General features: G+C 35.3%; 1 protein-coding gene across 3 annotated transcripts in view; it reads left to right on the top strand.

Annotated features, from left to right (window-relative positions):
* Positions 1 to 14,378, top strand: part of TSGA10 (testis specific 10) — a 159,086-nt gene that overhangs the window by 127,028 nt on the left and 17,680 nt on the right. For all 3 annotated transcript variants that reach the window (XM_078444396.2, XM_078444393.2, XM_078444395.2), the window contains exon 16: positions 161 to 370. In XM_078444396.2, coding sequence (XP_078300522.1) covers positions 161 to 370 — 210 coding nt within the window. The remainder of the gene's footprint in view (positions 1 to 160; positions 371 to 14,378) is intronic.

Genomic DNA, 14,378 nt, shown 5'->3' with positions numbered 1-14,378 from the left:
CTCATTTTGTCTTCCATATTGTTGTTTTTTCGAGTTAAAAAAATATGTGTGTGTATGTATGTATATATGTGTGTGTGTGTGTGTGTGTGTGTGTGTGTATATATATATATATATATATATATATATATATATATATATATATATAATTTTGTCCTTGCAGCACTTAAATGCAGAAAGGTCTTACAAGTCCCAGATTTCTACCTTACACAAGTCTGTTGTAAAGATGGAAGAGGAACTTCAGAAGGTTCAGTTTGAAAAAGTGTCTGCCCTTGCAGATTTATCTTCCACAAGGGAACTTTGTATTAAACTTGACTCAAGCAAAGAACTTCTTAATCGACAGCTGGTTGCTAAAGATCAAGAAATAGAAATGGTATGTAATAAACTTTTAAGTGGTTCTTTTAATATTATTGCTACTATAAAATTACTATAATCTTAGAAAAACAAATTGATTTTATAAAATATTACATCAAGCCATGTCTATCAAATTTAGATTTTATTTCTAAAGTCCAAGAGATAAGTTTCTAACACAGCTGTGTTCCAACAATTCATGAAGTAACAGAAACTTTTCCTTTGAGCATGCATTTACTTTTAACCAGAAGAATTATAAAACACATTGACATAGAAATCAGCAAAGAACTATGAGGTTGGGATTTACTCAACTAATTGTATTCTTTTAAGCTAAATTTATTTTAAGCTATAATTCAGTCGATTGTATCTGCTGACATTGTGTTTGCCACCATAAATAAAGGTTCAAAACATGAATGGATCTAGAGGATATTATGCTAAGTGAAATACACCAGACAGAGAAAGACAGATACCATATGATTTCACTTATATGTGGAATCTATAAAACAAAACAAATGAATAATCTGACCCATAAATACAGAGAACAAAATGATGGTTGCCAGAGGGGAGGAGTGGGGTGATAGGCAAAATGGGTGAAGGAAAGTAGGAGATACAGGCTTCCAGTTATGGATTAGTAAGTCATGTGGATAAAAGGTATAGCATAGGGAATACATTCAATGGTATTGTAATATTATTCATGATGATAGACGGTAACTGCACTTGTGGTGAGCATAGCCTAACATACAGAGTTATTGAACCACTATGTTGTACTCCTGAAACTAATATAACACATACTCAAAAGAAGAAGAAGAAGAGGAGGAGGAAGAAGAAGAGGAAGAGAAGGAAAAGGAAGAAAAAAGAATAGAAAAAGAGAGACAGGCCTTTTCTCCCGAGGACCTCCCAGTATTGATATGCAAATTATTTGTATGAATGTTATACTAGTAAAAAATATTCAGGGTTTTAGAAAGGGAATTCCTAATTGGCCTACGGGTGTCAGGGAGGAGTTCACAAGGATGTACTACTGAACTCAGAAGGAGTAAAGCACCCATTCAGAGGAAGCAGCAACATAGACAACAGTATGGAGTTATAAATGAATTCTTGGGGCACCTGGGTTGCTCAGTTGGTTAAGTGTCTGACTCTTGATTTCAGCTCAGGTCATCATCTTACGGCTTTGTGGTTTTGAGCCCCACATTGGGCTCTGTGCTGACAGTGTGAAGCCTGCTTGGGATTCTTTCTCCCTCTCCCTCTATCTCTGCACTTCCCCCACTTGCACTGTCTGTCTCTCTCAAAATAAATAAATTAAAAAAAAATAAATGAATTCTTGAGTGAATAGTAAATGATTTGCAGTGGCCATTGTGGCATTCACAGGTCAATGTGGCTGGAGATGTATCTGGAGAGATAGTTGGAGCCCTGATCCTAAGGGGATATGTATACAAGTTGTATAATGTAATTGAATTTACCCAAAGAATACAAAAATACTAATTCAAAAGGATACATGTATCCTGATGTTTATAGCAGCATTATCTACAATAACCAAGTTTTGGAAACAGCCCAAGTGTCCACCAACTGATGAATGGATAAAGAAGATGTGGTATATTTACACAATGGAATATTACTCAGTCATAAAGAAGAATGAAATTTTGCCATTGTGAAATTTTGCCAAGTGACATGGATGGAGCTAGAGAGTATTGTACTAAGTGAAATAAGTCAGTAAGTAAAAGACAAATATCGTATTATTTCACTTACATGTGGAATTTAAGAAACAGATAAGCAAATGGAAAAAAAGAGAGAAACCAAGAAACATACTCTTAACTATAGAGAACAAACTGATGGTTACCAGCGAAGAGGTGGATGGGGGGGGGGGTGGTTAAATAGGTGATGGGGATTAAGGAGTCCACTTGTTCTGATGAACACCAAGTGTTGTACAGAAGTGTTGAATCGCTATATCATACACCTGAAACTAATATTACATTGTATGTTAACTAACTGGAATTTAAATAAAAACTTTTAAAAAGTTGACAAATTGTGGTCATCTTTACAGTTCCCATTTTTAAATTTTGCTAGTCTACTGTTTGAGAGGAGGATATGATGGATTTGAGAATCATGAGTCTGTTGGTTTCTCTAAGAATCCACTGTTGGGGCACCTGGGTGGCTCAGTCAGTTGAGCATTAGATTTCGGCTCAGGTCATGATCTCATAGTTTGTGGGTTTGAGCCCCATGTCAGGCTCTGTGCTGACCACTTGCTCAGAGCCTGGAGCCTGCTTCGGATTCTGTGTCTCCTTCTCTCTCTGCCCCTCCCCGCTCACGCTTTGTCTCACTCTGTTTCTCAAAAATAAATAAATGTAAAAAAAAAATTTTTAAAAAGAATGCACTGTTAATATTTTATTAACGCTTTGTCTCACTGTTTCTCAAAAATAAATAAATGCAAAAAAATGTAAAAAAAGAATGCACTGTTAATGTTTTATTAACTAAGTGGTATATGCAAGAATTTTTTTTTTTCTTTTTTTTTTTTTTTAACGTTTATTTATTTTTGAGACAGAGAGAGACAAAGCATGAACGGGGGAGGGTCAGAGAGAGGGAGACACAGAATCTGAAACAGGCTCCAGGCTCTGAGCTGTCAGCACAGAGCCCGACGCGGGGCTCTAACTCACGGACTGCGAGATCATGACCTGGGCCGAAGTCGGCCGCTTAACCGACTGAGCCACCCAGGCGCCCCTGCAAGAATTTTCTAACTCTTCCTTTATTTTTTTATTTCACCAAGAACTTTAAAAACAATTTTTTAAACGTTTATTCATTTTTGAGAGACAGAGAGAGACAGAATGTGAGTGGAGTAGGGGCAAAGAGAGAGGGAGACACAGAATCCAAAGCAGGCTCCAGGCTCTCAGCTGTCAGCACAGAGCCTGACACGGGCTTAAACCCATGAACCGCGAGATCATGACCTGAGCTGAAGTCAAGATTTTTAACTGACTGAGCCACCCAGGCACCCCTCAGCAAGAACTTTTTAATGATGAAAGTAACTCATGAATAGATTCTCACTGTAAAAATTCAAATGATATGTCCTTAAGTTTTCTTTAAAAATATTTTTTACTTGCTGTTTTCAAATTGGGAAACTAACACATGTCGTTACAACTGAAACAATATTAAGATGAAATACCAGAAAATATTATCCCAAAGCTTCTTAAAATGGTAATATATCATGACTAAGTAGTATATAGTCCAATAATTTTCTTTAAGCTTTAAAATCATTACCCTTAGAGGTACAATAGTATATAAAGTTGAAAGTGGTTTATATTAATTTTTAAACATTTTAAGGATGGTTACTTCAAGTTTTGTAGCTTCTTTACTCTTCTCGTAGTTTTTTCTATTTTTTCTTTTATTTTGTTAAAATACACATAACCTTTTCTGTCTTAACCATTTTTAAGTGTACAGTTCAGTGGTATTAAATACATTCGTATTGTTGTGCAGCCTTCACCACTGTCCATGCCCATATCTTTTCATCTTGTAAATCTGAAACTCTATACCTATTAAATAATAACCTCTTATTCTCCCCTTTCCCAAGCCCCTGGCAACCATCATTATACTTTCTCTCTTTATGATATTTACTACTCAAAGGGCCTCATATAAGTGGATTCATATAGTATTTGTCTTTTTGTGACTGGCTTATTTCACTTAGCATAATGTCCTCAAGGTGCATCAATGTCGTAGCATATTACAGGATTTATTTCCATTTTAAGGCTGAATAATATTCCATTGTATGAATATACTACATTTTGCTTATCCATTCATCATCCAGTAGACTCTTGCGTGGCTTCCATGTTTTAGTTATTGTGAATAATGCTGCTTTGCCCATGAGTGTACAAATATCTCTTCAAGGCCTTTCTTTTAGTTCTTTTGTATTTATATCGAAAACTGGATTTCTGGATCTTATGGCAATTCTATTTTTAATTTTTTTGAGGAAATTTTGTTCTTTTTTCTACAGTGACTGTACCATTTTACATTCCCACCAACAGTGCACTTGGGTTCCAGTTTCTCTACATCCTTGCCAACACTGATTATGTTTTAGTTTTGTTTTTTCAGTTTATGATAATAGCTATCTTAATGGATGCAAAGTGGCCAGGCTAAGTCTAACAGTATTTTTTAAATGTTTATTTATTTATTTGAGAGAAAAAGAGAGGGTGCACACTAGCAGGGGAGGGGCAGAGAGAGAGGGAGAGAAAATCCCAAGCAGGCTCCATGCTGACAGCACAGGGCTCAAACTTGCGATCATGACCTGAGCCGAGATCAAGAGTCCAACGCTTAACCCACTGAGCCACCCAGGTGCCCCCTAACTTCATTTTAAAATACTCCTGACATGTAACCAAAATCTATAAGGAACTTATCAAACTCAACACTTAAAAAACAAGCAACCCTGTTAAGAAATGTGCAGAAGATATGAACAGACACTTTTCAAAGAAGACATCCAGATGGCTAACAGATGCACAAAAAGATGCTCAACATCACTCATCATCAGGGAAGTACAAATCAAAATTATGTTGAGATACCACCTCACTCCTTTCAAAATGACTAAAATTAACAACACAAGAAACAACAGGTGTTAGTGAGGATGTGGAAAAAGGGGAATCGTCTTGTACCATTGGTGGGAATGCAAACTGGTGCAGCCACTCTGGAGAACATTATGGATTTCCTCAAAAAACTAAAAATGGAGCCACCCTATGATCCAGCAATTGCCTTGTTAGGTATTTACCCAAAGGAAAAATAATACAGATTAGAAGGGGTACATACACCCCAATATTTATAGCAGCATCACAACAATAGCCAAACTATGGAGAGAGCCCAAATGTCCATCAACGGATGAATGGATAAAGAAGATGTGGTATATATACACAATGGAATACTACTTAGCCATCAAAAGGAATGAAATCTTACCATTTGGAACGACATGGATGAAGCCAGAATGTATTATGCTAGGGGGAAATAAGTCAATCAGAGAAAGACAAATACTATATAATATCACTTGTGTGGAATTATGAAATGAAACAGATGCATGTATGGGAAGGGTGGAGGGGGAGAGAGAGGGAAACAAACCACAGAGAACAAAATAAGAGAACAAATTGAGGATTCATGGAGGGAGGCAGGTAGAAGATGGGTTAAATAGGTGATGGGTATTAAGGAGGGCACTTGTGATGAGCACTGGGTGTTGAATGTAAGTGACGCATCACTGAATTCTACTCCTGAAACCACTATTGCACACTATGTTAACTAACTAAAATTAAATTTTTTTTTCCCTTGTGGTGCCTGGGTGGCTCAGTCGGTTAAGCATCCGACTTCAGCTCAGGTCATGATCTTGCAGTTTGAGAGTTTGAGCCCCGCGTTGGGCTCTGTGCTGACATCTCAGAGCCTGGAGCCTGATTCTGATTCTGTGTCTCCCTCTCTCTTTTCTCCTCCCCACTCATGCTCTCTCTCTCAAAAATAAATGAACATTAAAAAATATTTAAGAATTTTTTGCCTTGAAATTTAGTTATTTACGTATATGTGTTTATACATTACATAATAAACTGTAATTTCAAGTGTTAGAGCCATCTTATTTATCTTTGTATTTCTTTAGCTGTACTATGCATATAGGGGACACTCAAATAATTTTGTCTAAACTAAAATTTGATTTTGAGGTATTATAGATTCACATGCAATTGTAAGAAATAACACAAAGTATCCTTTACCTGGTCTCCCCAATGGTAACCTCTTGAAAAACTATTGTATAATATCACAACCAGGATGTTGACATTGAATCAGGCAGGGTATAGAACATTTCCATCACAGGATCCATCATGTTGCCCTTTTGTAACCCTGTCTACTTCCCTCCTATCCCCAGCCCCTCCTTAACTCAAGGCAACCACTAATCTAGTCTCCATTTCTATAATTTTGTCACTTCAAGAATGTTATATAAATAGAATCATATGGTATGTAACCTTTTGGGATTGGATTTTTTCACTCAGCATGATTCTCAGCATGATTATTATGAATTGTATTCATAATGTATGAATTGTATTCGTAATGATTATTATGAATGAGTATTGAATTTTTGTCATTTGCTTTTTCTGCATCAATTAATATATTTGTGTGATTTTTTTTTTCTTTAGCCTGTTATGATTGGTTATGTTAATTGATTTTTGAACTCTGAACCAGGCTTGCATTCCTATAATCACTCAGATAATTTTAAATGAGAAAGGAGAGGTTAAAGGAAAAAGATCTATATCTCCTTCTTCATTCTCCAATGGAAAATATTTAAAGCACTAGAATTAGGAATTTTAGAATCTTTTATAGTCTTAGTTTTCTTTGCTTTATGTTTTTAAAAATTTTTTTTAGTGTTTATTTTTTGAGAGAGAGAGAGAGAGAGAGACAGTGTGTGAATTGGGGAGGGGAAGAGAGAGAGGGAGACACAGAATCTGAAGCAAGCTCCAGGCTCTGAGCTGTCAGCACAGAGCCCGACACGGGGCTCGAACTCATGGACTGTGAGATCATGACCTGAACCAAAGTCAGCCCCTGTGGCCAGGTGCCCCGGTTTTCTTTGTTTTAAAAAATATATATTTATTGAGTGTTAGTTCATAACCCTCCTGGGAGCTTCCCAGGTGTAATTTGAAATTAGTCCCTGTACTCAGAGGGTAGGAAGAGGCCAAAAATCGAGGCAGACCACTCCAGGTTGGGAGGTGGCAGTTTTATTTGCAAAAGGAACTTATGTATGAAGTTTGTCTTGGGCAGCAGCAAGATGAATGGATCCTTGCATTCACCCACCAATACATAAAACCTTATAAAGTGGCCCAAAGTCGGCTCAGTCATGTATACTCTGTAGGTGTTTTCAATATCATATATTACTATCTCAAGGCTATGTCCTTGGAGCAGCCTCTGGGAGTGGGGGAGGCAAGTGGAACCCACATTTCAAGGACAGGGGAGGGAGTAAAGAGCTTTTGAGTGTCTAGGTCTAGTTAATAGGTGAATTGGTGGTCGCATCTTTTTGAAGATGTTCCACAAAACTAAGATATATATACCATACCAATTCACCTAGGTCGTAGTTTTCTATTTTCCAAATAAATATAGTATATCTTTCTCTTATGTAACTCTTCTCAAGAGGAGTGTTAAGAACAGGAATTCCAAATACCCTTCCTTTAATGTTCTTTAATTAATAGTTGTGTTATGGATGATTTCCTTCAGAATAATATGAGAAGTCTTTGGAGAATCTCATTTAATTTTTAATGAAACAAAAGATTTTTAAAAGTGTTATCATCATCTTAGGTTACAGTGGATTTCAGAACCATTCTCCTATAATAAATGTTTTGTTTTATTTCCTTTTAGCCCTTTTCTTTTCCTAGCCAGATTTTTATGTTGTTTTACATATTTGCAATAGTAGCATATTACAATTGACTATTCTACTTTTCACTACTTCCCTATTGCTGGGCAATAAAAAATTTCAGATTTTTAATTTTTATATAAAACAACCTTGTAATTATTTTGTTGCATAAAACTTTTATCACATTTTGCATTTTATTTTTAAGATGTATTCCTAGAAGTGGGAATTTGGGCATATATAGCCAGAGAGCTTTCAAAAAGTGATGATACACAGTTAAGAAGAAACTAGTGGTTCTCTGCTGGGCAGAAGTTTCTGAATATTATGAAGCAGAAGTGCTTTCTCTTTGGTCTCCACCACAGAAGTGAGATGATGAAGGGAATGTCAGTCATCATTTGAAAAGCATGGCAAGAGGATGCACTTGTGCTGCTGCTGTGACTCTAAGGCCTACCACTTTTAGAAGTTGATGTGGCAAAGGTGGCTATCCTGCCAAGTAGAAGAGAAAGTATAGCTGTGGTGTAAAGGCTAAAAGTTGAAGTGCCACTGGGACCAGTCCAGTGAGTCATGTAAAAGTTGTATACCACAGATTCAGGCATGGATTCCATGAACGAGCAACACCTGAATCCAGGAGGGCAGCTGTTGCATTATCCAGTTCATCCTAAGGATTTCAGCAGTTAGTCATGAAATGAAAGTTTTTTGAAGGAACTAGTAACTTCATGAAAACAAGAAGCAAAACAATTGGCTACTTAGAAGTTTAATAAAGAACCATGGAAAGTGATAGCTAAAAGGACCTCTCCTGGAGTCAGAGCAAGCCTTAAAGACTTACCCAAAACTGCCCTGGAAGGGATCCAAATTTAATTGCATCAGACTGTAAAGCAATTTATACCCCTAGGCCATTGTCAAAATCAGTAGAGTAGTCAGCCAGCAATTAATAGAGGCTAACATTTAGATGATACCAGTAGAGACAGGCCAGCTAGAAACTTAATACAAGATCAGGGACAGAGAAAGGTAGGCTGGCTAAATCCACTGTCATCCCAAGAGAATGGTTTAGAGAGACTATGAACATGCTGATGGTAAATGAATCAGAGTGATTGTGCACATACCTTGAGAAGCAACATCAGAAGCTGTACACTGCAAGGAAAATATACTTCATGGAAACTGTCCAGAGGAGGGAGGGTGGGAGGGCAGGAGGAAGTACAGACCACAATAAGCCCTGAGGTGGGGAGGAGTATTCCTGAGTATTCAGAGTATTCAGGAGTATTCTGAGTTGTTATAATATGGTATCTTAAATGTCCAATTTTCAACAACAATTTGACTTTCAAAGAAACAGGAAAGTGTGACTCATCCACAGGTAAAAGAAACTGCCTTTGAGAACAGTTTATAATTTCTATATCCTTATTATTATTCTCTATTGATGAGACATTGTCATCATACATTCCTTTACTTCTTTAAACATGGTTTCCTTTAGTTCTTTGAACTAAAATATTTACTTATATATTAAAATATTTATAGTTATTTGAACTAAAATATTTAGAATAGCTGCTTTGAATCCTTTATCTGTTAAATTTGACTATTATATACTTGCTCTCTTTTATTCTATCAACTTATTTTAAAGATATATTAATTAAAAAGTAATTACAACAATATATTATGGGACTTATTTCATATAGATGTAACATGTAAAATTCTAATAGCACTAAAGAGGGGAGGAGGAAATAGAGCTATATAGTAATAATATTTCTGTATTTATCTGGAAGTAAACGGTTCAACAATAATAGTTGGAAACGTCAATACAGCACTCTCAGTAAGGAAGAGAGCAACTAGACAGGACATCAACAAGGAAATAGAAGACTCCAACAAAACTAAAATCAAACTAGAGTTAACATATCCATGTTAACAACAGTAGAATACACAGTTTTCTCAACTACATGAATGATCCTCTAGGATAGTCCAAATGTTAGGCCATAAAACAAGCCTCAATAAATTTAAAAGGATTCAAATCATATTCTCCCACCAGAATGCAATTATTAGGAATCAATAAAAGAAGGAAATTTGGGAAATTCATAAGTAAATGGAAATTGAACAACACACTCCCCAATATCAGTAACTCAAAGAAGAAATCACAAAGAATAAAGAAAATGAGATTAATGAAAATGAAAACACAATGTGCCCAAATTTATAAGATGCCAATTCAAGCAATACTTACAGGGAAATTATAGCTTTATAATTTATGTCTATATGTTTTTAAAAAAGAAGAAAGATCTCAAATCACTAATCTAAGCTGGAAAAAGAGAAGCAAACTAAATCTAAAGGAAGTGGAATGAAAGAAATTATAAAGATTAGAGCATGAATTAATAGAAAACAAGATGGGAAACAGTAGAAAACATCAAAAAAACACAAAAGGTTCTTTCACAATATCAACAAAATTGATAAAACTTTAGTTAGAATGAGTAAGTGTGTGTGTGTGTGTGAGAGAGAAGTCAAATTACTAAAACTAGGGATGAAAGGGGGACATCACTACCAATCATACAGAAAATAAAAGGATTATAAGGGAATATTATGAGCAACTAAATGCCAAAAATTACATAATTTAGGCGAAATCAATGTAAATTCCCAGAAAGACAGAAAGTACTGAAACTGACTTAAGAAAAAAATAGAAAATCTAAATATATCTATAACAAGTAATTAAATTGAGTTAGTAATTTCAAAACATCCATAAAGAAATGTTTAGACCCAGGTAGCTTTAGTTGTAAATTCTTCCAATGTTTAAAGATGAATTTTGTTTTTGGTGAAAATCCCTGACTTAATATCATACTTAATGTTGAAAGACTGAATGCTTTCCCCTTTTCTTGTCAGTAGCAAGATAAGAATGCTGTCTGCACCTCTTCTAATTCACCACTGCACTAGAGGTGCTAACCTGGGCAATTAGGCAAGAAAAAGAAATAAATGGCATCAGAGTGGTAAAGAAGTAGAACTATCTTTATTCATAGATGACATGATCTTGGATATGAAAAATCCTAAGGAGTCTGCTAAAAACCTAAAATTAATAAATGAGTTAATCAAGGTTGCAGGATATAAGATCAGTGTACAATAATCAATTACATTTCTATATATTAGCAATGAACAATCCAAAAATGAAATGAAAACAATTCCATCAGATGGGATTGCATCAAGAGGAGATAAGATACTTAGGAATAAATCTAACAAAAGTAGTGTCAAACTTATACTTTACAAAACTAGAAAACATTGCTAAAAAAATTTAAAGAGGACCTAAATAAATGGAAAGACATCCCATATTCATGGATTAGAAGACTAAACACTTTTAAAAAGGTAATACTACCCTAAAGTGACCTACAGATTTAATACAATGCCTATCAGCATCCCAGCTTGTTTCTTTGTAGAAGTTGACAAGGTGATACAAAATTAATATGGAAGTTCAAGTAAAACAATCTTGAAAAATAACAAAATTAGAGAACTAACACTTCCCATTTTCAAAACTGACTACAAAACTACAGTAATCAAGATAGTGCAATACTAGCATAAGAAAAGACATATAAGTCAGTGGAACAGAATTGAGAATCCAGAAACAAACTCTTACATTTGTGGCCAAATGATTTTCAAAAAATTGATGCCAGTACAATTTAATGGGGAAAGAATAGTCTTTTCAATGAATGGTACTGGGACAACTGAACATCTGCATGGAAAAGAATGAACTTGGATTCCTATCACATACCATAAGATGGATTACAGTCCTGTAGGTAAGAGCTAAAATTATAAAACTTAATTAGGAAGTAGAAGTAAACCTTTGTGACTTTTGGTTAAGTAATCCACATCAAAAGCACAAGCAACACAAGAAAAAATAAAATAATTTTATCAAAATAAAAACTTTTGTGCTGCAAATAATATCATCAATAAATTAAAAATATAATGCACAGACTGGTTAAAAAATTATAAAGCATATATATAAGAGAATCGTATCTAGAAAATGTAAAGAACTCTTACAACTTAATAACTAAAAAAATTGTCAAAAGATCTCAATAGACATTTCTCTATAGAAGATACATAAATAGCCAATAAGTACATGAAAAAGTGCACAATATCATTAACAGAGAAATGCAAATCAAAACTATACCATTTCACAACCACTAGAATGGCTATAAAATAATTTTAAAAACAATAACAGGTATTGGCAAAGATGTAAAGAATTTGGAGCATTCAAAATTCAGACATTGCTATTGGAAATATAAGTTCACTTTGGAAAATATTTTGGCAGTTCTTCAAAATGTACTGAAACTGACTTAAGAAACTGACTTAAGAAACTGACTTAAAAATAGGATTACCATAAAGTCCAGAAACTTTACTCCTGTGTATCAAAGAGGAATGAAAATAGAGGTCCACTCTAAAACTAAGAACAAATGTTCTTAGCAGCATTATTTATACTAGCCAGAAGGTGTAAATAACTTATATGTTCCTACACCTATGCAACCAAATGTTATTTGGCAATAAAAGCAATGAAATATGGATACGTGCTATAACATGGATGATCCTTGAAAACATTATGCTAGGTAAAGGAAACAAGTCACAAATGACCACATACAAATTATGTTATTCCATTTATTTGAAATGTCTGAAAGAAGACAGATTATAGAGCCAGATAATAGATTGGGGAATGCCTAGGGATGGTGCTGCAGCAGGTGGGGTGGGTGCAGAGTGACTGTTAATCGATACTGAGCTTCATTTTGGGATGATGAAAAAGTTGTAACACTAGAGTATGAGATTGTGGCATGTTTGCACAACTCTGTTAATATATTAAAAACAATTATTTTTTCCATCGGATATAATTTCCTACTTTGTCAAAAATTAGTTGACCATATAGTTGTGGGTCCATTTCTGGGTTTTCTATTTTGTTCCATTGATCTGTCTGTTTTTGTGCCAGTACTGTACCATCCTGATGACTACAGCTTTGTAATATAGCTTGTAATACAGATTGTAATATAGCAATCCCGAGTTGTGATGCCACCAGCTTTGCTTTACTTTTTCAAGATTGCTTTGGCAATCGAGGTCCTTTGTGGTTCCATACACATTTTAGGTTTGTTCTAGCTCTGTGAAAAATTCTGGTATTATTTTGATAGGGATTATGTAGATTTTGGGCAGTAGTATAGACATTTGGATAATATTTCTCTTATGATCCACAAGCATGGAATATTTTTACATTTCTTTGTGTCTTCTTCAGTTTCTTTCATGAGTGTTCTATAGTTTTCAGCATACTCGTCTTTTACCTCTTTGGTTAGGTTTATTCCTAAGTATCTTATGGGTTTTGGTGCAGTTGTAAATGGGATCAATTCCTTGATTTCTCTCTCTGCTGCTTCGTTATTGGTGTATAGAAATGCAACTGATATCTGTACATTGATTTTGTATCCTGTGACTTACTGAATTCATGGATCAGTTCTAGCAGTTTTGTTGGAGTCTTTTGGATTTTCTATATAGAGCATCCTGTCATCTGTGCATAGTGAAAGTTTGACTTCTTCCTTTCCAATTTGGATGTCTTTTATTTCTTTTTGTTGTCTGATTGCCAATGCTAGAACTTCAAGTACTGTGTTAAATAACAATAGTGAGAGTGGACATCTCTGTCTTGTTCCTGACCACATAGGAAAAGCTCTCCGTTTTTCCCTATTGAGGATGGTATTATCCGTGGGTCTTTTGTATATGGCCTTTATGATGTTGAGGTATGTTCCCTCTCTGTACTTTGTTGAGGCTTTTTATCAAGAACAGATGCTGCACTTTGTCCAATACTTTTTTTCTGCATCGATATTACTCAGCCATAAAAAAGAATGAAATCTTGCCATTTGCAATGATGTGGATGGAGCTAGAGTGTATTATGCTAACCAAAATAAATCAGAGAAAGACACCATAGAATTTCACTCATATGTGGAACTTAAGAAACAAAACAGATGAGCATAGGGGAAAGAAAAAAGAGACAGAGAGAGAAACAAACCATAAGGGACTCTTAACTATAGAAAACAAACTGAGGGTTGCTGGAGGGGAGGTGGGTGGGGGATGGGCTAAATGGGTGATGGGTTTTAAGGAGGGCGCTTGTTTGTAATGAGCATTGGGTGTTTAACTTAAGTGATGAATCACTAAATTCTACTCCTGAAACCAATATTACACTATATGTTAACTAACTATAATTTAAATAAAAACTTGAAAAAAATCCAATTGAATTGTACCTTTTATTTACTTATTTGAATTGTACCTTTTAAATGGGTGAGTTGTATGGTACGTAAATTATATTCCAATAAAGCTGCTGCTGCTGCAAAAAAAGTCATGCTTCATTTTGTATTCTTGCTAGCAAAGTGTATGTACTTGCCATTGCCCATTAAAAAATTTTTTTTTTCTTTTTAGAGAAAGAGAGAGTGCATACGTGAGTGGGGGAGAGGGCCAGAGGGGAGAACAAGATGGGGGGGGGGGCGGAGAGAATCTCAAGCAGGCTCCATGCTCACTGCAGAGCCCGACGCAGGGTTCAATCACATGACCCTGGGATAATGACCCAGGCTGAAATCAAAAGTCAGACGCTCAACCGACTGAGCCACCCAGGTGCCATGCCATTGCCCATTTTTTTTTTTTTTTTTTTTTTTTAATATATGAAATTTACTGTCAAATTGGTTTCCATACAACACCCAGTGCTCATCCCAAA

Source organism: Panthera onca, chromosome A3 (genome assembly GCF_046562875.1).
Source record: "Panthera onca isolate mPanOnc1 chromosome A3, mPanOnc1 haplotype 2, whole genome shotgun sequence".
Classification (NCBI taxonomy): Eukaryota; Metazoa; Chordata; class Mammalia; order Carnivora; family Felidae; genus Panthera; species Panthera onca.
Note: the sequence above shows the minus strand (reverse complement) of the source record. Positions and strands in the feature narration are given on the sequence as shown.